The 23,761-nt window shown below is 39.0% G+C and overlaps 2 protein-coding genes across 4 annotated transcripts in view; both read right to left on the bottom strand.

The window, feature by feature from the left end:
- crppa (CDP-L-ribitol pyrophosphorylase A) overlaps window positions 1-16,194 on the bottom strand; it is a 48,960-nt gene extending 32,766 nt beyond the window's left edge. Inside the window, exons 1-6 of one of the 3 annotated variants that reach the window (XM_067600622.1) lie at window positions 15,818-16,194; window positions 13,172-13,475; window positions 9,852-10,001; window positions 3,197-3,301; window positions 1,919-1,964; window positions 156-253 (exon numbers count right to left, since the gene is read on the bottom strand). In XM_067600622.1, the coding sequence (XP_067456723.1) occupies window positions 156-253; window positions 1,919-1,964; window positions 3,197-3,301; window positions 9,852-10,001; window positions 13,172-13,475; window positions 15,818-16,068 (954 nt within the window). In that variant the 5' untranslated portion in view covers window positions 16,069-16,194. Of the gene's footprint in view, window positions 1-155; window positions 254-1,918; window positions 1,965-3,196; window positions 3,302-9,851; window positions 10,002-13,171; window positions 13,476-14,651; window positions 14,716-15,817 lie in introns of those variants that run through there. The other 2 variants (XM_067600621.1, XM_067600623.1) reach the window with 2 other exon arrangements.
- Window positions 16,195-18,871: 2,677 nt separating this feature from the next.
- Window positions 18,872-21,839, bottom strand: sostdc1a (sclerostin domain containing 1a). The gene is made up of 2 exons (XM_067600620.1): window positions 21,543-21,839; window positions 18,872-19,929 (listed from the first exon to the last, which is right to left on the bottom strand). The coding sequence occupies exons 1-2, from the start codon at window positions 21,745-21,747 to the stop codon at window positions 19,484-19,486; spliced, it is 651 nt and encodes a 216-aa protein (XP_067456721.1). The 5' UTR covers window positions 21,748-21,839; the 3' UTR covers window positions 18,872-19,483.
- Between the last annotated feature and the right edge of the window lie 1,922 nt (window positions 21,840-23,761).

Here is a 23,761-nt window from a genome sequence, read left to right as displayed (position 1 = left end):
TCCACCACCGGGCCACCCAAGTGGAGCTCACAATGAGCTTCGGGGGGTGGGGGGGATTGGAGGTACAGGACGGGAGACAGGGACGGGGAGAGATGGTGACGTGATGGGGATCTTCCACCAACCACCAACATATGAATCAGCTGCAACAGTCTTACCATTTCCAGAGCTCCGACAGCCTTCTGGAGGGCATCAGCCAGCGTCACGGCTTGTACGGATCCACCTGTGAGAACGCAGGCCGTCCGTGACAGAGTCTCTGGAAGAAAAAGATGAGATTGGTTAAAAACATGAACTGACAAAACGTTGCATTACAATCATCCTAGCAGTCGGTCCGGTACCATCAGTAGACGTCAAAAGCTTTGCACAAGTATGATAAAATATAAAAAGAAAGAAAGAAAGTGTTTCTGAGAAATCATGTTTTCAGTCATGTCAGTGTGGTACGATGGATGGCTCTAAATACCGCGATACCCTTGGATATATATAGAGGAAGCCAGTCAGAGCAAATACAGTCAGAGCAAATGCAGAAATTATTCATTATTGCAAATGGGAACAAATCACCAGAGCAGAGTTTCTAAATTGAATTAAACTGAATATTTTATCAGGTTTCTACAGTGTGTTGTGTGGGTTTTTTTTTTCTTCAGCTTGCAATTAGTATTTCAAGTTCCAAAATACTCCTTGGGAGTTGTGGTTTGCTTCTCTGAAGTTTTTATGTACACACAGTCTTGTACCCTTGACTTTTTAATCAAGGACGCAGGTATTTTTTTAATGTGGTTGATGTCTGACTTAATGAGTTCCACGTCCATGAGAGCTTTGGAAGTGCTCCAACTGTCAATCACTTCTGCAACCCTCGAGACCCCAAAACAACTTCCTCCACTATGTACCTCCTGATCTAGACTCTACATAACGAAAGTGATGACTAGTTGACCCGACACTATACAGTAGTCAGAGCTCTTTATATTTTGTAGATTTTATTATGTTGCAGATTTAATTCAAAATTGATTAAACTGACTTTTTTGGCCAGAAAATCCAGACACAATAACCAAAAATGACAAAGCAATGAAATTTTTCTTTTATTAACAGTAGTTTGCTAGCTGACAAGCATTATTATTATTATTTTGGATCATTATAATTTCATGGTCCAAAACATAGTTAACCAGATCTATTTTTTCTGTTAAGTGGCCAAATTGTATGTTTTGAAACATCATCATCTGATCACAGCCTCCGATATAGCTGCTCGACTTAAAGGACATAATTCAACAAGCACACACTTCTCAGCAGGATGCACACAGCCACATGAAGGCCCTCACACACACACACACACAAACACACATTTACACATACACACACACACACACACAGAGACAGAAAGACAAAACACATGACCTGAAACACTCGACAGTTTATCATACTGACAGATGTGAGAACTTTCTTCCACTTCTACTCTTAAAAAACACACACAATGAATTCATTCACTTCACAGGCTCTGGGAATAATCACTGTGCACCTTATGTCATCATCAAACAGGTAATTGTTGGTCCAGGTGCTGTTGGGGTGAAATATAGGGGCCGTGTTTATTTCCATTTCTCTGATTGTGATAGTCTCCCTTGTCCTGACTTGCTCTCTGTAGTATTCAGACTTCTCACACCCTCCCTTGTTCAAACCAAACTAAACAACACTACAAAGAATTTATCCCTCTGAGTACAGTGAGGGGCTATTTTGGTTGAATGTTGCCTATTCAACTCTAGACGACCAAACAAAACAAGACAAAACGCTGCTCATTTCTGACCATTTAAGCCATCTAAGAAGAGCCATTACATTCACTCTTTCATGTATATTATGTCTATATGCATAATTCACGTGCACTATATACAATGCATATGGGAAACAATGTGAGGAAAAACGTATAAAGAATGTAGCTCACCTTTGATAATGGACTCTGCTGCAGCCAAATCCCGTTTGTAGGTTACCTGGAGGACAAAATAACTCAGATTTAAAGGGTCACTTCACTCAAATTAGTTTAAAAAAAAAAAGATTTTTATCTATAGAGGTGTCTGGCCATGCAGATACTTTCAGTTTTCTGTGCCATGATGTTTAGATATCTATATCCCAATACACTGAAAGTAAAAAGAATATAGTTTGTGCTCCTCAAAGCATTGAAAAATTAAAGTTTTTTTTCTCTAAATCAATGGATCCCAACCCCAGGGGTCGCAACATAAATCCAAGGGGCCACACAAAATAATATTTTTTCATGTGAAATACTGCAAAGCTTTATCCCTTCTACCCTCTACAATTATCAAATTAAATCAATCTAAGAAGGACCATAAATCACAGTGCTCACAACTGATTTCCATCCAAATGTAGTGCTGATTTTAATGGAGTTTCTGGAAAATTTACAAAAGAAAATGTAAATTTGTGCACATTTCCATCCACTACCGTTATGCGAACATCAAGATTTGGCTGACAGAGATAAACAGCAGTCGTGACGTCAGTTCTCCAGCGTCGTTAAAGCATCGCAAAAGACGAGAAAGGAATAAAATGATGATGTAATTAATGTGTAATGTTTTCATCTGCTGCCATTTTTAGTCTCTTAAATGGATGTTAAAGTCACATGCCATTGCACTCTGCTGCATTTTGCTTTTATAGATACAATAACTTTACCATCTCAGTCGAGCGTAAAAACGTTGTGTTATTTCAAGTTTTTATAATTTGAATTAAAGGGGTCACGAGCAAAAAAAAAATGTTGAGAACCACTGCTCCAGTAAGCATCCAGTAACCACTGTTACTAAAAGAAAAACCAAAAAACTGAGAAAAAAAAAGTTGGACTTCAAATATATTTAAATGTAATTTTCAATGCTTTGAGCACCGCAAAACAAAATTCCATCCGTCTTTATTGTATTGGAGTGGGGGCAGAAATCTCAAAACCTCAAAAAACTTGGGTGAACTAAGCCTCTGAGGCAAAAAGTGACATGATCTAATAGAGGGGTTCCAGTACAAAACATTTATATTTAAATCGAATTCCACGTGCTTACTCTGAATGTCATATTCAACATGTTGACGTTTCCTCTTTTGCCAGAACCCCCTCACTTTCAATTTGCGAACTCTCTTCGTGCCCATATGATAATCAGCGGCGGGCACACACAAGCTGCGCTCATCAGATCCACTATCCCCCAAACCCGAAGCAGGCCCCTGGCGAGCTCACCTTCCACAATGTTGGCGGACCCTCGATGAGCTTGGCATTGGTGCCGCAGTACTGCAGAGCCAGATGGAGACACTCGGTGCCAAACTCAAAGTCTGACTCACTGCACTGAAGAGACAACAGATAGGAGCGGCTGTGGACAATTGTTGACAACAAAAAGTATTTCCATCACACTCAACACATTGTTCCATTGTGCTGTTGGAACTGCACCAATGGATGCAACTGCTAGATATACGCTAACAGGTATATGTACAGTGACAATCTGTTGCACACTGTGTGTTGTACAATAGATGTCCAAACTACTCACAACTTTGCAAATTTTCTAGAGTCTAGAAAATAATAATCCTACACATATCTAACAATTAAGTAGCAATACTAGAAGCCCTGTTAGCAACCTCTTAAGACTAAAATGTTCATTAAACAAACAAAAGAAAAGTGTTGGATAAAGCAAACAATTTTGTTTTTCTCAGAGCCAGTAGTGGGGCTAAAAGTGTTGATATTATAGTTTGTGTGTAAGGAAATTTCATGGCAATCTGCCCATTGGATTGTGAGATATCATGTGTGGAAATCTGACATTTCGGCCGCCGGAGTGTGGTGCAAGTTGAAAGCTCGTGGAGAGCCTCTTGGAAGGATGAATGTCCTCATTTTACTCAATAAACTTCAGGTCAATTTTTAGAGCTGTCTCCGGTTCGGGATATTCACAGTTGACTCATAGTAAGCACTGAACACCAATGTATCGAGTCACAGCAGGAAATGCTCAGTCCTCAGTTTCCATCATCCGTCTGTGTTCCCATAATCGTTATTTATTTAGGTCATTTTAAGACAAGTTTAAAGTTTACAGCTGGTCCTGCTGTCACCTCGCGTTATTCAGCCTTATTTATATAACTGCATTCGTTGTATTCAGTGATTCGACTGACAAGATGCAACTTGGGGGCAATTAATAATAATTTAGATTTTGAAGTTGGTTGTATAAAAGTGGAAAAGGTTTGGCCTTATGGTGGTAAGGGAAAGGTCAGGAGACGTTGTGTCATTTGTTGGTCAGATTTATGGAAATCTGGTCATTAGTTGTTTAAAATACCTTGTCATGGACCACCATGTTGGCTAAAAGGAAACTTTGGCCAGACAGTGATGGTGGGGGGTCATCAAAATCTATGCAAACCAAATTCCATGGCAATTTGGTCAGTAGTTGTGGAGAAATTCTTGGACTGACCCCCCAAACGACCAATGACAGTCACCATCCTTAGACAGGGTCGCCAGGTAGTATTATACCTGTACCTTTTGTTTTAATACCAGCTTATATATTTAGAAAGTTCTCCCTCAACTTCAAACACCTGGCTGTAAGAATCGCCTCTCATTGTTATTTTGAGACGAGTTCAGATCAGTCAAACTGCAATATGACCGGCTTTGCACTCACTATCTACTACTTGTTCCATAAGGCACTTCCTGGACATTCCTCAGATAATTTGGCTCTGTGCATGATATTCCTGTCTAGATAAAAGATTAAATTCTTCCCAAACTTATCCTTTCTGCTGATATTTCAACCAAAATATCTCATTATCTGGAGCCTTTCCTTTTACAGTCTTCGTCGTGATCAGAGCCGGTGTTTTCCACAGAGGAGAAACAGGCTCATAACACCATGTTTCCGTCACATTTTTCAGCAGATACTTCAGAGGATACTGTTTTCCTTGGCTGATGGACTGCCTGTTCTGTAACGCTCTTATCTTTCTAAAATAAGATTTAAAAAGTGCAACTTTGGTTTCTTCAGTCCAAGAGACATTTTCCCACATAGTTCTAAAAGACATGTGGATGCTACAATGTCTGTTCCTGCATATGCATGGAAAAAAAAGTTTACATCATTCTTAAATCGTTCATCAGGGTGGAGCAGTGTGATGTAGCTCAGGATCTTATAGTCTTTTTATACTTCCTCTTAAATCTCCTTACATACCCTTCTCAATCGACATCAGTGTTACCCACAGGAATTTATTTGTGTCGGTTGACTTTATGAGGGTGTTTCCAGAGACGTTAGTGATTGTTTATGTTCGCAGCTAAACCACCTGTTCTTTTATATTGTAAAAGACTAACCATTAAGTAATAAAAGGTTATTTTACTTTTACTGCCTGCTTTTCAACAGCAGAGATCTCACATCGTTTGTTCCAGCATTTTTTTATTTTTTTTATTTTTCTTGTTTTTTCAAGAAACAGTCCCGCAGCTGGTTCTGGTAGATTTTATTGGAATTTGATGCTTTTGTCAGCTTTTAAAAAACAGCTTATATCAATGTGTGAGCAGTTACAGATAAAAATGCGTAACTGTGTGCCTGCATCTGCGAGAGGAGAAGACAGACAAGCCTGTCATCGACAGCTGCAATTCACATGTAAAATCTTTTTTTTTTTTAATTACAAAACGTATGGAAAATCTTTGGGACACTGAAGAGACACTGAACTAAGAGATATCAAACATCTAACTGAGCTTATTATACCTTTAATAAATTAATTTCAGGAAAGGGAAAATCTGCATGTGAATGTTAATGATTACAACTCCAGTTAAAAGATTGTTTCTCCTTTTTACCTTGTTTTTGCCAATTACGACATTCAAAATGAAAGTTATATAAAATTCTGATTCATTGGGGTTTTTTAAGGCCTCGAGGTAATAAAAACAGAAGATTTGAATGTGAAATGTGTGCTGGACTTAGTGCCTAATCTCAATACCATTTGTGATACTCAGTGTTTTTAGTGCTGAGTATCGAAAATCTGTTGATACTTTAAAGAGTGGGGATCAAATGCTGGTGATTTTTAGTCTTATTAGACTCTTAGACTTAAAATTTTTAGTCTTATTTACATATTTTTTGATTGAAAATGTCTTGATCTAAATCCAAACTTTGCTCATTTTGATTTATTTATTTATTGAATGGGACAGTGTGCAGTTTGAAACATTAAAGATGCACTGCAGCAGAGTTAGCTTGACGCTAATTTGCATCTGTAGACAAAAAACATACAACAGCACACGAACAAACAGTAAAATCACTGACTCAATGGTCACACAGCTGATTCGTCTTTAGTACATGTTTCAGTCTGGTCTAGAATGCATTGATAGAACCACAGTTCTTCATATCGTCAGGTAGGACGTTCCACTGAGTTGACTGCCCAAATGCAGTGCAATGAAATGGTATGGTACAATCTTTTATAGAGATATATTCTTTTTGCCGCTTAAGGCGAGCTCAACAAGCTAAAAACACAACATTGACAACTTAATACGATGAACATGTCAGCAAATATTTGCGTATTTACACATCCAGCAACTACCAAATGAATGTGAGTCCAAATTCACTCTTCTTTTAGCTGTTTTTGATCTCTATTAACTGCTGTTTAGTGTACGTTGGGTTTATCAGAGCTGTTTTACTGGAAACTGATGCTGATGAGAGCTGTGAGACTGAACCGAAACAGTAATGAGTTGAAAGACACTGAAAAAGCTCCATAAGGTAATTCTCTGTAGTTTTCACTAAGAGAGACTCCACAGTCATTTGATCCTTCGTTAACAGAAAAAACAGACTAGAGCAGCTTTAAATTAAGGTTTTGAAAAAGTTTCTTTTAAGTATCGATACTGAAAATATACGTCATCGTTATTTATTTCATTTCTCCTCCTAATCTTAATAAAGATAAATACCTTTTGTAGTTTATTGTACTTCTGAACGTTTTTATTTGCACTTTGATTCACTGCTGGGAAAGCTGCGTTTGTGAAGATCACATGGAAGTTTGGATTGAGGCAATGAGCTCATTTGGTTTAAAATACAGTCCGCACTACAAAGACAAATCCATGCTACCTGAGATTATAGTTGGGTAATATTTTATCAAGCTATAAAAGAGAAGGGGTCTTTTATTCAACTGGAACTGAAGAGAAAAATTACATGAGAAATACACTCTTGGTCTTGAGGTAATTTAACCTTCAGCGTTTTCTCCTGGTACAAAAGCCTTCACTGGGGACTGGATAAAGTGTCTCCCCCCCTTTTGTCTTTTCAGCCCTAAGTTCTTCCACTCTCAATGGATGTCAAGCTACAAATGTGCAGAGATTTTTCATGAACATGTCCTACAGTCCTAACCTGACAGACACCTTACACTTTCCCCTTCTTTTGAAAGGTTGAAGAGGAGAAGAACAACAACGGGAGGAGGAGGAGAAGGGGGCTTAATTTTTCGCGACCCTGACCGGCCTTGACACTGCAACATAAATGTGAGCTCATTTTCAGTAAAGGCCAAAGCCAACAGGCCTCTCCAAGCAATCTGAAGATCCACATGTGTGCCAGGAATAAAAATAACTGCAGACAAATGGTGCTCCAATTGGAGGCATTCTTCAGCTCTTAGCTCAAAGTTTGCTGCCTCCTTCAAAAAAACACAGCTATCGGAAGAACCGTCTAATGGAGTCAAGGTTGAAATAGCAAACTCAAAGTGTCTGAGAAATAAATAAGGTCAATTTCTACAACTCAGGTTTCATATGAAGTTGGCTCATCAAGTCTTTAGAAATAAACCCCCCTGCTTTCAGAGGAGAATCAACACATTGGCGGCTGACGTCAGCGGATAAAATTCTTTCCATTTTTTCAGGTACACATATTAAAACGCACTCAACTGTTGAGACTATTAATCCGAAATCCGCCTAAATGCGCCATGTAATTTTCAGTGCTCTCTCTCACCAGTTTTTTTTTTTCTCCAAACTGAGCCTTTATTCACTTTTGTTCCACTAGACTAATCTGTGCTACAGTGTGGCAGAATATATTAACGTGTCATTTCTTTCCCAGACGCGGCAGAGGCCAAGTGAAAATGATAGCACCCGTGCCACAAGCTCTTCCAGAGTGAAACGCTGCAGGTTCTGGCACATCAGCCCAAAACAATGAAGGACTGTAAAGACCTGTTATGATGTATGAGAATCATAAAGCCCTTTGTCATGTAAGTGGTGTAATTTTTAGAGCATAAATCTCAAACCGACTGTCGTTTTATAAGATTTGAGAGACGTTTTTTTGAATTCTCTGACATTAAGAGTAAACGGCGGAGGCCTTCGGGGACTTATTTGTCTGTCCTGTGGTATTATGAGTGGTTTTTACAAATATAACAGCTGTAGAAGTCACATTTTTTTTGCTTGTATGTGCCCTGGACAAAATACTGTATCACTGCTGCTGCTGCTGCAGCCCAAAGCGAGAAAACAAACACTCTTAACCTTTCCAAAGTATGTACAGTCCAGACTTTCAATATAAACCTACTCAAATTAAAGCTGAGACTTAGCACTTTTTTAATGTAGTATCCATTACTTTATTCCAGACTGTCCAAATACTTACTGTCTGGACTGTATAACAGTCAAAAAAAGAAAAGAAACACTTTTGCATCGGCCACCGCTGTACGCATTCTCCGGTAGTCAGGGTTACTTTATTTATTATTGACAGTAAAAACAGTGGATTCGATGGCAAAATCATCAAAATATTAAACATGGATTTGAGGGTTTATTTGTCGCCGTTTTTAATTTAGTAACTGCAATGAAATAAGGATTAAAATAGAAGTTTCTCTTCAGCTTTGCTTTCTCATTTGCCTCACTGCCTCTCCAGCTTTCTCTTTCTGTCACTCTTAGTTTAAATACATGTTGACATTTTTATATTTCCATCCATAATTTCATACTAGCTGACAAACCGGTGGCGGATAGTTGAGTTTTCATATTAATCATCATGGAAGGTTTTATTTATTCTTCTTTCTTGCTTATATATATTTTATTTTGTTGTTTTTCTCTTTTAACATGTTAGAAATTGAAATGAATGAGAAAAAAAAGCACATTTTTATTTGTATGTCAAGTCAAAGAGGAAGTAAAGAGAGAGAAGAGAGAGAGAGAGATCACGCCGGAACTAAAACATTCAAGATTTTTTAAAACTTGCATGTGCAGCAACAAACAAGCTGTGTTGTTAATTAACAAGACAAAACCTCTTACAGTGAGTCTGCAGCTTGTGCCTTTTTCTTCTTTCTGCACATTAATGTCTGAACTGAGGTAATGGAAAGAATACATTCATCTCCAATTATCAGGTTGTTGCCGGTGCAGGTTTTTTTTTTTTTTTTCTAACAGATGTAGGGATGACTGAGGAGGGGGGAGAAGTTGCTGTGTTAAAGTTTTTTTTTGTAACTTTTAAATAGTAGTTTGTGTTACTTTTCAATGATTCTAACACGGCGCTCTGTGCACCCGCTGACCTCTTATTTTCTATTTGAATCTGGCACATTCACAACGTAGGAACGACTACACTGCTCACAATGACTGATTAACATTTTCTAAATATGTACTTTTATATACAGGATATAATTCAAGGAGGGAAATATTCCAGATCATTCCACATCTTATTTTGAAAGGAATCCTCCAAATTTATGGAACTACTGTTGTCATTGGATTAAAATCTCTTCTTCCTTTAAATCCTTTAGAGGATATTTTTTTAAAAAAAGGCTTTAGGTGATGTATAATCCTATTTTTAACAGCATGACTTTGTTTTTCTTGTATATATATTATTTAGACAGCATCTAGTCTTTCCTCCTCTCCTTTCACATAGATATTTTTTCTTTGCCATCTGTGTGATTTGTTTGATTTTAAGCTGTACTAAGAATAAACTGAAACTCGATAGGTAAATTAAGAAAAATGTGTCTCCTACGCTCTGATAGGCTTGATGGATGACATCGTACGTGAAGCCCTGAGGCATCTCGCTGGCTCTGTACTTGGCTCGCTCCAGAGAATGATCCAGGTAGCCCTCTGATGTGGTGGCGATCACCGTGGAAACAAGCGGTCGGATGGCTCCTGCCGCCTGGGTGAAGAAAAGAGAAAGGTGTTATTTTTATTTTTTTTTTTATTTATTTTTTATGAATGCTTGAATAGAGTTTAGAGACAAATACATACAGACCGACCTTAAAAAGTGGCTCTCAATATGAAAAAAAACTGGCATATTGAAAGCACTCACAATATGTTAAAGTTAGTCAGAAAGTTATCTATAACAGTAGAAACTTCCTCCTAAAATGTGTAGAGCTGCATTAGTCGACTGAAAGAAAATGAATCTGCTAATATTACTGAACTATTTTGATAATTGCCTAAAATTTTAAGTCATTTTTCAAGCAAAACCGCAAAGATTTGATGGTTTCAGGCTCTCAGATGTGAGAATTTGCTGATTATCTTGGTCTTGGAATATAATACATTGAATATTTTTGGGTTTTAGATTGTTGGTTGGGCAAACCAAAGTATGCTAGGCACCCTGTGCTCCACTGTAGCACACTGTGATGGACAGTTTTTCACAGTTACAAACAATTACTTCATTAAATCGAGAAAATAAACGACAAATTCATTAATAATCATCAAAGATAGAGGTCGTTCTATGCTGTACAGATTGTAGCGCCCCCCTCAGGCTGATACTGGGCTACATAAATAAAAATTGACTTGACTTGTAGCCCTAAATGTGTGCAAAAGTTTGGTGAAAAATGCAAAGAAGAGAATATATAACATGAGAACATTAATCCGCTAGCAAGATCCACACGCGTAGTAATAGACAGAAGAATAAAAACGTCTAGACAGGAAGATCCGATGTCTGATCCTGAATTAGCATTTTCCAAACAACTTGTTGGACACAAACCATAAAAGCACTTCTCCTTTGTTTTAACTTGAAAAGCACAGGTGTTACTAATAACATTAACAATGACTGTTCAGTTCAACCGTCCCAGTAAGCCGTGATAGTGAGCCAGCATGAACAACACCAGGACCCCGAAGCTAAAGCAGCTAACTGGAATTCAGCCATCGTTCATTTGATCATTTAAACCTGTGCTTTCCCTGCTGCGACGAAGCCTTTAAATCGAATCGACTGACGCGAAAAGAGACGTAGACGGACGCTAAGCGGCGTGAGGCCTTCAGGTTTCACGGCGACTGTGAGTTGTACCCTGATCCTCCGTGAATGTACTGAGAAAACAACAAAGAGGAGAGTTTCTGTGGTCGAATCGTTCCTGATAAGTTCTGAAATCTGTCTTGAGCTGTCACACACACAGATATGCTGTTTATTGTCACTGCAAACATCTGCGCTGTCAGCCAGAGAAGAGTGTTTACGGCCGAAAGAAACCAAAACCACCACAGTGTATAACATGACACCCCTAATATCAACTCGTCTTCTCACTCTGGGTGAAAATAATCAAGATGTTGACATATGCCGTGTTTTTCTGGCTTTCATGTCATCAAATGTTGTCATGATTGACAACCTTTATCACAGTATCATCAACATATTAATGAAATCAGGAGTTAAAACCATGAGTGGGCCTCGAGTGTCATAAGTGCACATTTCAAAGAGAGAACAGAGTCGAGCAGCCACATGATGTTACAGTAACAATAAATCCATCTTAACCAGCACAGCTGGAGCACGCACCGCTTGCACTTCCTCTCTCCGAGATTCGTAATAATCAGCATTTCTGCTAAGATGATATTTTCATCTTAGCGTAGCTTGATTGAAGACAGTTTCCAGGAGCAGGCGAGTCGGCGAGCGCGTGCAGGCGAAAAAACACGGACCAGCGAATGAAAGGAAAGCAAACATGTGTTCTGCGTGTTACACATGCTGTTAAAATCTAAATTAATCTGCTGTTTTTCAGTGGAGACAGGCTCTCTGTCATGAGCGTGGATACTGGCAAGATAATGAAGACCAGACCGCCCGCTGTGAAAGTTCATCACAAAGCACGCACACACACGCTGACACACACACACTCAGAGACACACTAGAAATGTTGGCCCTGAGCCAGAGAGCTCTTGGATTTTTCACAACCTGTGTGACCTGCATTCAATTCAGCTTGTGAGGCTCAGCCATGAATCATTATGAAACTAATCATCGTCAGAGCGGCCGTGACTCCGGCCCTGAATGTTTCCCGTCTATCACTGATGAAATAGTATAAACTCAACCAGCAGGAGCGACGGATCTGTCCACCTGATAAACAGTGTTAAAAGGAGGCAGGTTAAAGGTGCGAATACAAGAACTGTTTGTCTTCTTTGCTCTGAACCCGACTGGAAAACTTGACTTTGTTGTATTTTTTTGGAGTTTGTTTATGTGCACGTTTCACAGTGAAAAATGAACCGCAGGTCTCGTGCCACCAGGTGAGATGTTTTGATTCCAGGTCCTGTAACTGCAGCTGAGCACCACGGGTTTGTTTACACTGAGCTCTAATTGACCTTCTCTGATTTTCAGCTGAAAGCACATTAAAAAAAAAAAAAAAAGACATGAAGTATGAGCAACGAGTTGAGATTTAATTCAGCCGCGCTACGCTTTCCAAGCATGAGGAAGTATTGGCATTTCGGGGCTTGTTTCCTCTAGTTGCACGGGGGGATTACGATCTTTTCTCTGAACTGCTGTTCAAACTTGGAAATTGACACTTCCTGCCCACATGTGCTCCTGGAAAATCTGACAACACATCAAGGTTTCGAGTCATTTTCACCAATGAGGTTTGGAGATAATTGTGATTATTTAAATTTCCGAGCCGTGACAATTACTGAGCTTTGAACCACCCAAAGATATTCAGTTCTCTATCATACAGGAGTAAAGAAAACTGAAAATATTCACATTTAAGAAGCTTTTTCTTTTAAAAAAATGATAAAATATTAATCAAAATAGTTGGCAATTAATCTGTCAATCAGCCAATCATTGCAGCTCTGTTGTAAATGCACCCTTAGATTAGAAAAAGCAGCAGAGGCAGCAAAAGATCAAGTTCCTATCCCTATAAATACCAGCGATGAGCAAAAAAAAAACACATTATGACACTCTAACCATCCTAATTTTAGTCAATTTCAAAATAAAAGATGAGGGCAAAATGAAAAACTATTGGAACACAGCAGAGTGGTGCATTCATTCAGTATGTGTGTGTGCACAGGTGTGTTTAATAAGCTGATAAGAACTTAGTGTTTATATTGATTTCAGCCCTAAAACCAAAGATTACAGTTAAATCAGATTTTATTACTGACCCCTTGTTCCTTGGCAGCCACGGCTATCTTGTACAGAAAGTCCTCCTCCACAAAGGGCCGCACCGCATCGTGGATGATGACCACCTTCGGCCTCTCCGCCGTCGACCCCCCCTCCTCCTCCTCCTCCTCTTCTTCTTCCCACCCGGAGCCCAGAGCCAGGACCCCGTTGCGTATCGACCGGTGACGAGTCGAGCCGCCCGTCACCGTTCGAACCTTCCTGTGCTGGAAGCGCTGGATGATGTCAGTCATCAGGTCTGTGTTTTCTTTGGCAACCACCACCACGATGCTCTGGATCCATGACACCCTGCGAGAAAACATCTCAGTCACTTCTGTTTTGTAAGGTGAGAATTTAAACAGAGCAGGGAAGGTTGGTATAACATAACACTCACTCAGAGGGAGATTCTTACATACAGGTGGCAACTAATGTCTTAAAGAAGACCAATACTCTAATAGCTAAAGATATTCAGTTTACAATGATACAAAACAGGTAGAAGCAGAAAATCCACACATTTTAGAAGCTAAAACTAAAGAATCAAACACCGTCCATCACTTGAACTCACTTTATTGACACAATGTCCCGTCCTCAGACCTTCATCAGGCAAAATTCATACAGACAAACAGCACCAGACGTGTAAAGACTGTTGGCTTTCACTCAGGATAAAAGCCAACAGGCTCATACGGATAAAGTGAATTCAAGTGATGGGCAGTGTGGAGGATTCTTTGGTTTTCTTTTCCAGTCAAGAATTTTGATTCCCACACATCTGTCACTAAGACGTTATGAGACACCAGAACTTTTCTCAGAAATTAATAACAATAAGCAAAAACACTTCCATGTCTGTCTGTTCAATATGAACATATGAACAACAGATACAGCTAGGAGGTGGTTAGCTTAGCTTAGCATAAAGACTGGAAACGATACACTAATTACTAGGGCTGCATCTAATGATTATTTTCATTATCTATTAATCTGTTGATTATTTTTTCGATTAATCGATCCATTGTTTGGTCCATAAATGTTTCCCAAAACCCAAAGTGTCGTCCTCAAATGTCTTGTTTTGTCCGACCAACAGTCAACAACCCAAAAATACTGCGTTTGCTATCATTGAAGACTAAATAAACTAGAAAATATTCACATTTGAGACATTGGAATCAGAGAATTTGGGAATTTTCTTCTTAAAAATGACTCAAAAGATTAGTCGATTAATTTAACAGTTGGCAATTACTCGATTAATAGACTAATCGTTGCAACTCTAATAATTACCACGTTATATCGACTGCAGCCAGTCTTTATGCTAAGCTAAGCTAACCGTGTAGCTTCACGTTTAACAGACAAACATAAGACAAGTAACGTCATTAAATCCCAGCAAGACAGTGAATTAGCATATATCCCCAAACTAAACGATCAATATTATCATAAAAGTTGTTGCCAATGTCTAAATGTTCCACCAGTATGGTAACACATCTGCACAGAAATCAATACCATATATCCCTGCTCATAATGAATGACCAGGACGGGGAGGGTTTTGGGCGCAACACTGATGACCTCTGACCTTCCCTTCTTCTACCCGGGAACCTCTCTTTAATCACTGGGCCACACAGGCAGCATCTCGTTGCTCTTCGCTCCCAGGATGTTGCTACATTCATTTCCTGACAACACATAAACACTGACAACAAGCTAAGAGGAGACGCGTCTGATTATAAACACCGGTTGTTATTGTATTGTTGTAATGAAGGTCAGGCAGTGATCACAACATAAGTGTAAACATCCACCTTCTCATCGCGGTCACGGAGGATGAAATCACAAGAAAATATAACTGTCTGTCTGCCAGTCTTATTTACCTCCAGTCATATTTAGCCGTGCAGGATAGTGTTGCTTTCATTTGCCCACGTGTCTCTGAGATTTCTGCCTGATATGACGGTATATCCTGAGACGATAAAATGATGTCAGAGCTTTTAGCTACAACCATAGTAGCTAACATCTCTTGAGTGTATTAGCTCATTAAGAGCAATGTTGCAAATTGTCATGGTGGGGGTGTAGAGGGGGAGATTATGCTTTTTGTGATTTTCTGTTGTTTACATATTGTTGTGATGTCATATAAGTTCTTTGTGTTTCCCTGATGAGCTCCGGTGGAAGAATAGTAACAAAAAGAGGGACTTTGGCACTAAAAAAGACAAAAACGTTGAAATATATCGACTTGATTTGACTCATTTGGGCAACTGAAGCTTCATATTAGCTTCTGATAAACTTTTAAATACATTTTTGCACAGAAGGAGGCTTGTGGATTTTGGCCCCCATCACTTGCATTGTCAGTACATTATGATGGGATCTTCTAATGGTCAATATGAACAGGAGGAATGGTTACAGCAAGAAAAAACATATTTCAGTGTTCATTTAGGCTACGACCTGTTGTTTTAGGACAGACTTGAAAAACTGTGAAGCTGTCCTTTAAGTAAAGACGCTGAGTAAGGAGTAATTAATTGGTACATCCTGTGTAATGTGCAATTAAAATGTAAACATGAGCAGCCTGCACAGACACACACTGACCGTTAGAGGAAGTAACTGAATGACAGTCGCTCTACCTGTATCTGGATGTAAACAAATAGGGATTATTACATCCTATTTATCCTGTTTTAATCCTTTTTTACCTCTCAAAAGCCTGGATAGTGTAGCTTATGAGCGGTCTGCCCAGGAACGAGCAGAACTGTTTGGGTGTCTGCAGTCCGGTTCTCTCTCCGGTGCCGCCGGCAGGAAGAACTACAGACACCGGGAAGTCCACGCTGCGTTCCGCCGGTTTGTGGTCGCTCTTCCCGGCCTCGCGGTTTGGGAAAACCCCTGGATGAGCGGGCCTGTCTGGGTCACAGTTATCGCTCTGCATGTTGATGTCATTCATCTCCATCAGTAGGTGGATGGAGGGTCAAGACAGGTCATTCCCAAAACTGCCCATTCCCAGTGTGTGGGAGGGGTGTGAGGTCAGCGGCAGCGTGGCTTCAGATTTGGGAAAAAACCGCGAACAAGTTAGTTACAGTTAAACACGGAACTTCCGCCTATTGCTTTCAAAATAAAACCGGTATCAAAAATGTACAAATGTACAAAAAAGTCTGTAAATCTGTCTGTTAAAAAGCAGAATGTAAACTTGTCTGTTAAAAACAGTCTGTAAATCTATTTTAAAAAAACAGTCTAAATCTTTCAGTTAAAAAACAGTCTGTAAATCTTTCTGTTCAAAAGAGTCTGTAAAAATGTCTGTTGAAACAGTCTGTAAATCTGTATGTTAAAAAGAGTCTGTAAATCTTTCTGTTTAAGAGAGTGTAAATATGTCTGTTAAAACAGCCTGTAAATCTTTCTGTTAAAAAGAGTCTATAAATCTGTAAAAAAATTAAAAAAAAAAAAAAACAGTCTGTAAATCAGTTTGTTAAAAAGAATGTAAAGCTGTCTGTTAAAAAACAGCCTGTAAATCTGTTCTATTCTGTAAGAAACTGTCTTAGACAGAGTATCAGATCCTGTACTGAAAATACTCATCCACAGTAAATTAAATTACACTTAGATAAAAAAGAATTACATTGGATTGTAATTAATTATCAAAAGTGAACACATCAATATTAGATGGATAGATAGATAGATAGATAGATAGATAGATAGATAGATAGATAGGTAGATCGATAGAGTACTTTATTTATCCCCAAAGGGAAATTTCTGTTACAACAGCTATCACATAAATCACAAAAAGCATCGCACATAGCTTACAAACACACACACACACACACAGTTCTAGTAAATCATATTTTATGATCTCCTTGTTTGTTACATTAGAAAAAATCTTCATGTTCAAAGTAGGAACGCTAGCTGCAGTCAGATAAATGTAGTTGAGAGCATCTGAAACACAGTGGAGGAGTTGGAAGTTGGTCTCTGAAAATGTAAAATACTCAGGTAAAGCTTTGGTTCCTCAAAGTGTAATTTCTCACTCAACAGCAGTCTATATGCTACTAGACTAATGTATATGTAGGTATATCTATGGTCAGTATATTTATGGTGAGTTTCTGTCTCACCATGACTGTTAAATCATACAATATATCACAACTTCAGGAATTAATTAAAGACAAACATATAACTTTGCACACAGACAAATGTTACACTTAAAAATGACCAAAGACTGTGACTATATTGTGAATATACTGTGAATATATTTGGGTTGTGGACTGTTGGTTGGGACAAACTGACATTTGAGGACATCACCTTAGGCTTTAAGAAACAGTGATCAATATTATATATTTTTATAAACAAAGTAACTGATTCAAAGAGAAAATAATCTACAGATTAATAGATAATGAAAATAATTGTTAGTTGTAGCCCTAAATCACTTGATTAATCGATTAATTGTCAACTATTAAATTAATCACCAACTATTTTGATAATCAACGAATGGTTTTGAGTCATTTTTTAAGAAAGTAATATAATATATAATATAATTCTCTGATTCCAGCTTCTCAAATGTGAATATGTTCTGGTTTGTTTAGTCTTCTATGACTTTTAATTGAATATCTTTAAGTTGTGGACAAAACAAGACATTTGAAGACATCACGTTGGACTCTGGGAAACAGTTACTGACATTTTTCATTATTTTCTGACATTTTATGGACCAAACAACTAATCGATTTATCAAGAAAATAATTGACTAATAATGAAATAATTGCTAATTGCAGCCCTACTGTCCTCTAATGCAGTAGTTCTCAAAATATTTCACCTAAAGGACCCCTTAAATGTCACAAATTAGACCGCAGACTCCCATCTGATAAGATTGTTGCTTTTAGATGTTTTATTACAGAAAGTGTATGAAACCCATGACCAAAATATTATGTCATTGTGTTACTTAAGGATGAAATTATAGTGAAAATAATTTATTCTCCTTTTCTCTGTGGACCCCCTGGCACCCCTTAAGAACCAATACTCTAATGCTTGGTTGTCTTGCCGAACTTGAAAGTCTCTAAATAACAAAAAATATAAATGTAATGTTCACTCAGTTATGTTGGAGTGATTGAAATGTTCATCTATATACAGATTTTAACGTTTTTATTTACTTTATGATTTTATTTTACTGTATTTTGGTTTTTAAAATTTCAGCTTTCATTTTTAAAGGTTAAAGTATTTTATTTCCGGTCAACTTCAACTAAAGTCTGAGAGCTTGACGCATCTTGAGAAAAGAACCGGCAGCTGCTACAAATCTCCACAGGTCAAGATTCTCGCGTGATCTCAGGGTCTCCCACGCTGCAGAAAGTAGACTGTAGTCGCAAGTCTCGTGTGATGTCAATACTGCACTCTCCTTACAATTAAAGTCATGCAAATATACAATAATTTCAGCTTTTTAAACTTTGCACAAGTGCACAACTCATGTTATAGTCTGTAAAAAATCTAATAAATCATTTTCTACACATTAATATATATTTTTATCATTTATAATTAAGTACTAAATGATGTACACTGTGTAAAAATTGTGAACTTTTCTTCCTACACTCCTGTTTGAACAATATAACACATTCAAGGTGTATTTCATCAGGGATCAAGTCTTTGCCAACATTAAGACTGAAATATTGGCCCGATGGAAGTTTTAATTTCAACCTTCCTGTAGCTGAGACATCTCTGTGTGTGAGTAACCACGGTAACCTGCAGTGTCATACCTTGTAAAGTCTCCACTGACAACAACAGAGGTGATAAAAAGTAATATTTATTTCATATGAAGTTATTACAAGAATGATTGATGACAAAGCTTTTCCAGCCACATGCTGACGCCACTTAAGCAAAAACTTATATGTTGCCACAGAAAATATATTACATCATACATCATAGATCTTACATAGTAAAATTTTATACACATGGCCATACTTCAAAAAAGGCATGTAAGAATTTGATATATGTACAAGTATTTACACAAGATATTTTTTGAGATGTTTGGTGTTGTTTACTGGTGTCGGTGCCTAAACACAGATTTCCATCTGCGATTAAAATGAATATATGAACGCATGCACATGGCTACATCTGGGACAATGTGGGTTGGCTCGGGGCTCCAGAAATCTCTGCAGACTGTACACCTCAGTTTTGTTCACATTATCTTTAATCACATAGATTAAAATGTCAAGAAAAAAAGTCCTTAGCATGCCCCTTGGAGTTCTCCATCATAGTGAGGAACCAGCTTCACATATATCAAGTCCCCGTCACACTGAGAGATAATCCACAACTGCAAACTCTGGATGCTGTGTCTCAATATCACAGAGACAAAACTCCTTTAGGTTTATGGGGTATCAGAGTGAGTCTGCCGGCTCTCAGGGTTCAGTCTCGTGCCAGTTCTCGCTCAGCCGGTTCTTCCCCAGCCTCCTCTTGCTCTTGGACTTGTGCTTGTGCAGGAGCTGCGGCGGCGACAGAGCCGGCTCCTCGAACTTGTTGCCGGACTCGTTGTGCTGCCTCGAGTACCTCTTGCACTTGCAGGAGGTGACCACGGTGATCTTGTACGTTCTCGTGCTGCCGTCGTGGCACTGCAGCTGGATGCGCTGGGTGCGGGTCTTGTCGTTGACGCACCGCCAGTCCTGGTTGCTGCTCCGGCGACCCCAGAACTTTCTGCCGTAGGCGCCGCCGATCCAGTTTTGAAGCATCTGAGCTGGGAGACACTCGCCGGTGCACACCAGCTCCTTGATGGGGTTGATGCTGGTGCAGTGGCCGTCGGAGATGTACTTAGTGGACCTCAGCTCTCTGCATCCGATTTGGCTTCGCTCTGTGGCAAAGACAATGAACATTTGGAGAATAAATAAGCAGAATCTGGCAGTGCAGATGGTGAAAATGGTGGGAAAATAACCCTAAATCATGACAGATTTAGTTTTCTAAGATATTTGTATTAGAATGTTCCTTTCAGCTCTAATCGAGACAACAAAATTGCACATCACAGTAACTCAATGTCATCATTTCATCGTGATATTGAAGGATAATAGATGATGATAGTGGATTACTGCCCAGCCCTTTATCCTGTACATTATAGTGGTTTTGAGCCTCTTTGCAGCCTCTGGCGAGTCACAGAAACACAGGGAAGGAACACAATAGCATCTTGACCTTTATACTTCAAAAAGTTGAGGAATTACATCATGTGATAAGGAAAAAAAACTTTCTTTTTCATCAGTGGATCAGGGATTTAACAGGAGGATTACCTCTGTCAGTATTATTCTGCTGCAGGCTATAAGAAGTGGGCCCCCCCGCTCTCCCCTCCACCACTGTAACCCAAGCTCAGGTCCATTCATACAGCTCCATACACCTCAGTGACAATGCCCGCCTCTCTGTGACAGTGTTTGATGAATGAACAGGGGTGAAGCTCAGGCTGTCTCCCTCTCTCTCCCTCTCTCTCTCTCTCTCTTTCTTACAACCCCCCCCCTCTCCCCCCTCCTCTTCCCTTCCTCCCTTCACGGTTGGCTGCTGGTAGAGCTCATGTCAAACAGCCTCAATCACAGACTTCCTGTGCACGAGAGAACACCTCCATTCAGCTGCACCGACACCCGGTCGGCTGCTGGGCCTGTCGGAGCCTCTCATCCCCGCTTGGCCGACGGCCAGCCAGGTGTGTGTTACACTCGGCTGAGCGGCGTTGCCTCGGCTCACTGTGGTGATGGGCAGGGAAATATATAGTCTCTGCTGCCAATATGAGCAGAACCACTGTATGATCCCAGTGAAGGGGATTATACCATGACATACCATTTAAGTAACCCTATTATATCTGTGCAAAACATTATAGTGATGTTACTTTAAGATACAAGTTTCTACAACTGCACGATTCTTGTGATAGACATCTTCTTGCAAATACCAGCTGATATTTTAAAGTGTTTTAATGATATACAGTCAACAATATGTTTTAAGAATGTGTAGCTATTTGTAACTGATGAAGGGATGATGATGATGATGATGGGATTAAGTGGCTGATTTAAAGGTCCCTCATTTGGCTCTTTGTGATGCAGATGTGAATGAAGTAGAAGAAGATAAAAAGAGGAAATTTTGATGCTTAAACCTGAACTTTATCAAGATCTTTTGGCTGCATGCAGCCTTTAATGAACAAGAATGAAGAGATCAAGTTAAGAAGAAGAAAACATGTTGTGGGGAATTAAAGTTAATGCTTGCTTTGTTTTCTCATGTGTTCATGCAATAGTTAAGCTGCATGAATTTCAGAAAGTGGAGTTTGACATCATGCAGATAACCTCAGATTAAAAATGAAGAATAAGCACAAAAAGTAACCAAACTCATTGCAAACTACCAGACATTTTATAGTCTGTACAGAACTATAACATCATCTGACAGCCTAATAATAAATAACAAAGCAGAGCATCCTCCGGTCCTCTGCAGCACACTCACCGCCTCTGTCGTGCGCCGCGTTGCCAGCTCCTCTCCCGCCGGTCCTTGCTCGGTTCAGGGACACGTTGCTCTGAACCTCCGGCACCGGTGCGGTCACTTGCGAAAACAGGAGCTCCGTGGCATCGTTCTTGAAGGCTTGGCAACTCCTCATGAGGATGCAAAGTAAGACCAAGGAATGGCACGACTCGTGCGCGCTCAGGTGCATGGTTTGCTTCAGGAGCGCAGAGGTTGGGAACGAGATGTAGGTCCGGCTAGATGGAGACTGATGCTGGATGAACTACATGAGAGACTGTGGTGCCCCGCTGGTTTTATACAGCCGGCCCGCCTCTCGCTTTGGCAGCTGCTCAGGTGCGTCTCTGTTGGGAGGCTCCGATTGGTCGTCAGGGTCGTGCACTGGGAAGATAACCCCGCCCAGTGCTTTCATTTTTGGAGAGTTAAAATGAATAATGATGATGATGATTATGATGATGATGATGATGATGTCACTGCCCCTCCTCGATCTGTGTTTTGTAGAGAAGTTTGTTTATAACAAGACTGGACAATCTGCAACCATCATGTTTAAAGACATCATTACCAAACTCAAATGGAATAATAAATCTTTGAGTTACATGAGAAATCTTATACTTGTATTTGGTAAATTTCAAAATTCTCTAAATCCTTCCCAACCCTCATATTTTTCAATATTTTTCTGGTTGAATTCAGTTTGTACACGGATCCATGAACCCTTATGAAGAACAAAGAAAGTAAAACACACACTGTTCTATTAAAGAAATGTTTTCTGTGGCACCTGATTAAGATATATTGACTTTTATTGATGTTATTTCTTATTAATTATGTTTAGATTCTTAATTTTTAGATTTAATTTGTTTACTGATTCATATTTCATTTGACTGATATCTACTTTTTTACACACATTGGACTATTGAATTGTACAAGAATGTCCAGCAGCTGAAGGTCTGTATGTTCATAATGTTCAATAAAGAGGAAAAAAAGAGGGGACGTGGAACCACTAATGAAAAAACAGATGATGATGATGATGATGATGATGATGATGATGACGATGGTGGTGGTTGTGATGGTGGTGGTTGTTGTGATGGCGGTGGTGGTAACGGTGATGGGATTATGTGCCTGAGTAATTGGCACATTTACACATGGTTTCTGGTTTGTTTTGTTTGTGTTATTGTCTCTGGTGTTTTTAAATTCCTCCACCCATCAGTAAAATTCATAAGCATTCAATGTCTGACACTGAGAGATATATTTATTAGAAAAAATAGGAACTAGAAACTAGAAAATGCAACTGACAATCATAATATTTTTCTCAGGAGGCAGACGAGGTAAAAATATTCACCTCAGACACACTTGATCCTCATCCACTGAAGAGAAATCCAACATAAATGTATTCATTATTGTGATATAAGTAGCAGTTAAAAGAAGAGATGGAAGGCAATACTTTCAACTTTACTAATAGTGATTTAGTAAAGCTGAAGTCTTCATTAGATCACAGGTCAACTTCAGTTTTCCGTCTATATTTGGATCATTTAAACGCAACAGTTTCTATATTTTAAATGAGGCAGAAACAATGTTTTGGATCCATTAAAGTCAGAATAAATTACGTCACAGATTGCTTCCAGAATAAAAACAGCCTTGAAAGATGGTTATAATCCCCATAAACCCACAATAAAAACCTAATTCACTCAGTTTTTTACTCATTTGCCTTTTTCTAAAAGTACCTGCTCGCTGTGCTTCCAAACTCTTCAACACATAAATAATTTTATGGAGCAAAAAATAGATTTTTGCTTGCAATAATAATAATGTTCACCACATTTCATGACAAACTATTCAATAGTTGTCATGACATTTTGCTTAAAACTGCAAATATGTCCAGTACCAATCAAAAAGTTTGGACACATCTGCCCATTAACTTTGAATGAGAAAGTGTTTCCAAACTTTTGACTGGTACTCTACCTCATGGCGGGTTAAGAGAAGAGCCACCAAAGTCATCTGGGAACAATGAATGTCTGTACAAAGTTTAATGACAATCCATCAATCCGATAGACATGAGAGACATTTTCAGTCTGGACCAAAGAGATGGACCGTCTGACGTCACCATCCAGCCGCGACGCTGGTGCAGCCGTGTTCGCTTCTCTGTCCGCATTAAGTCATAAAAATTACGAGCAAAATTAGAACTCAAGAGTGAAATTCAAACCAAACTGTATCTC

Source organism: Thunnus thynnus, chromosome 10 (genome assembly GCF_963924715.1).
Source record: "Thunnus thynnus chromosome 10, fThuThy2.1, whole genome shotgun sequence".
NCBI classification, from domain to species: domain Eukaryota; kingdom Metazoa; phylum Chordata; class Actinopteri; order Scombriformes; family Scombridae; genus Thunnus; species Thunnus thynnus.
Note: the sequence above shows the minus strand (reverse complement) of the source record. Positions and strands in the feature narration are given on the sequence as shown.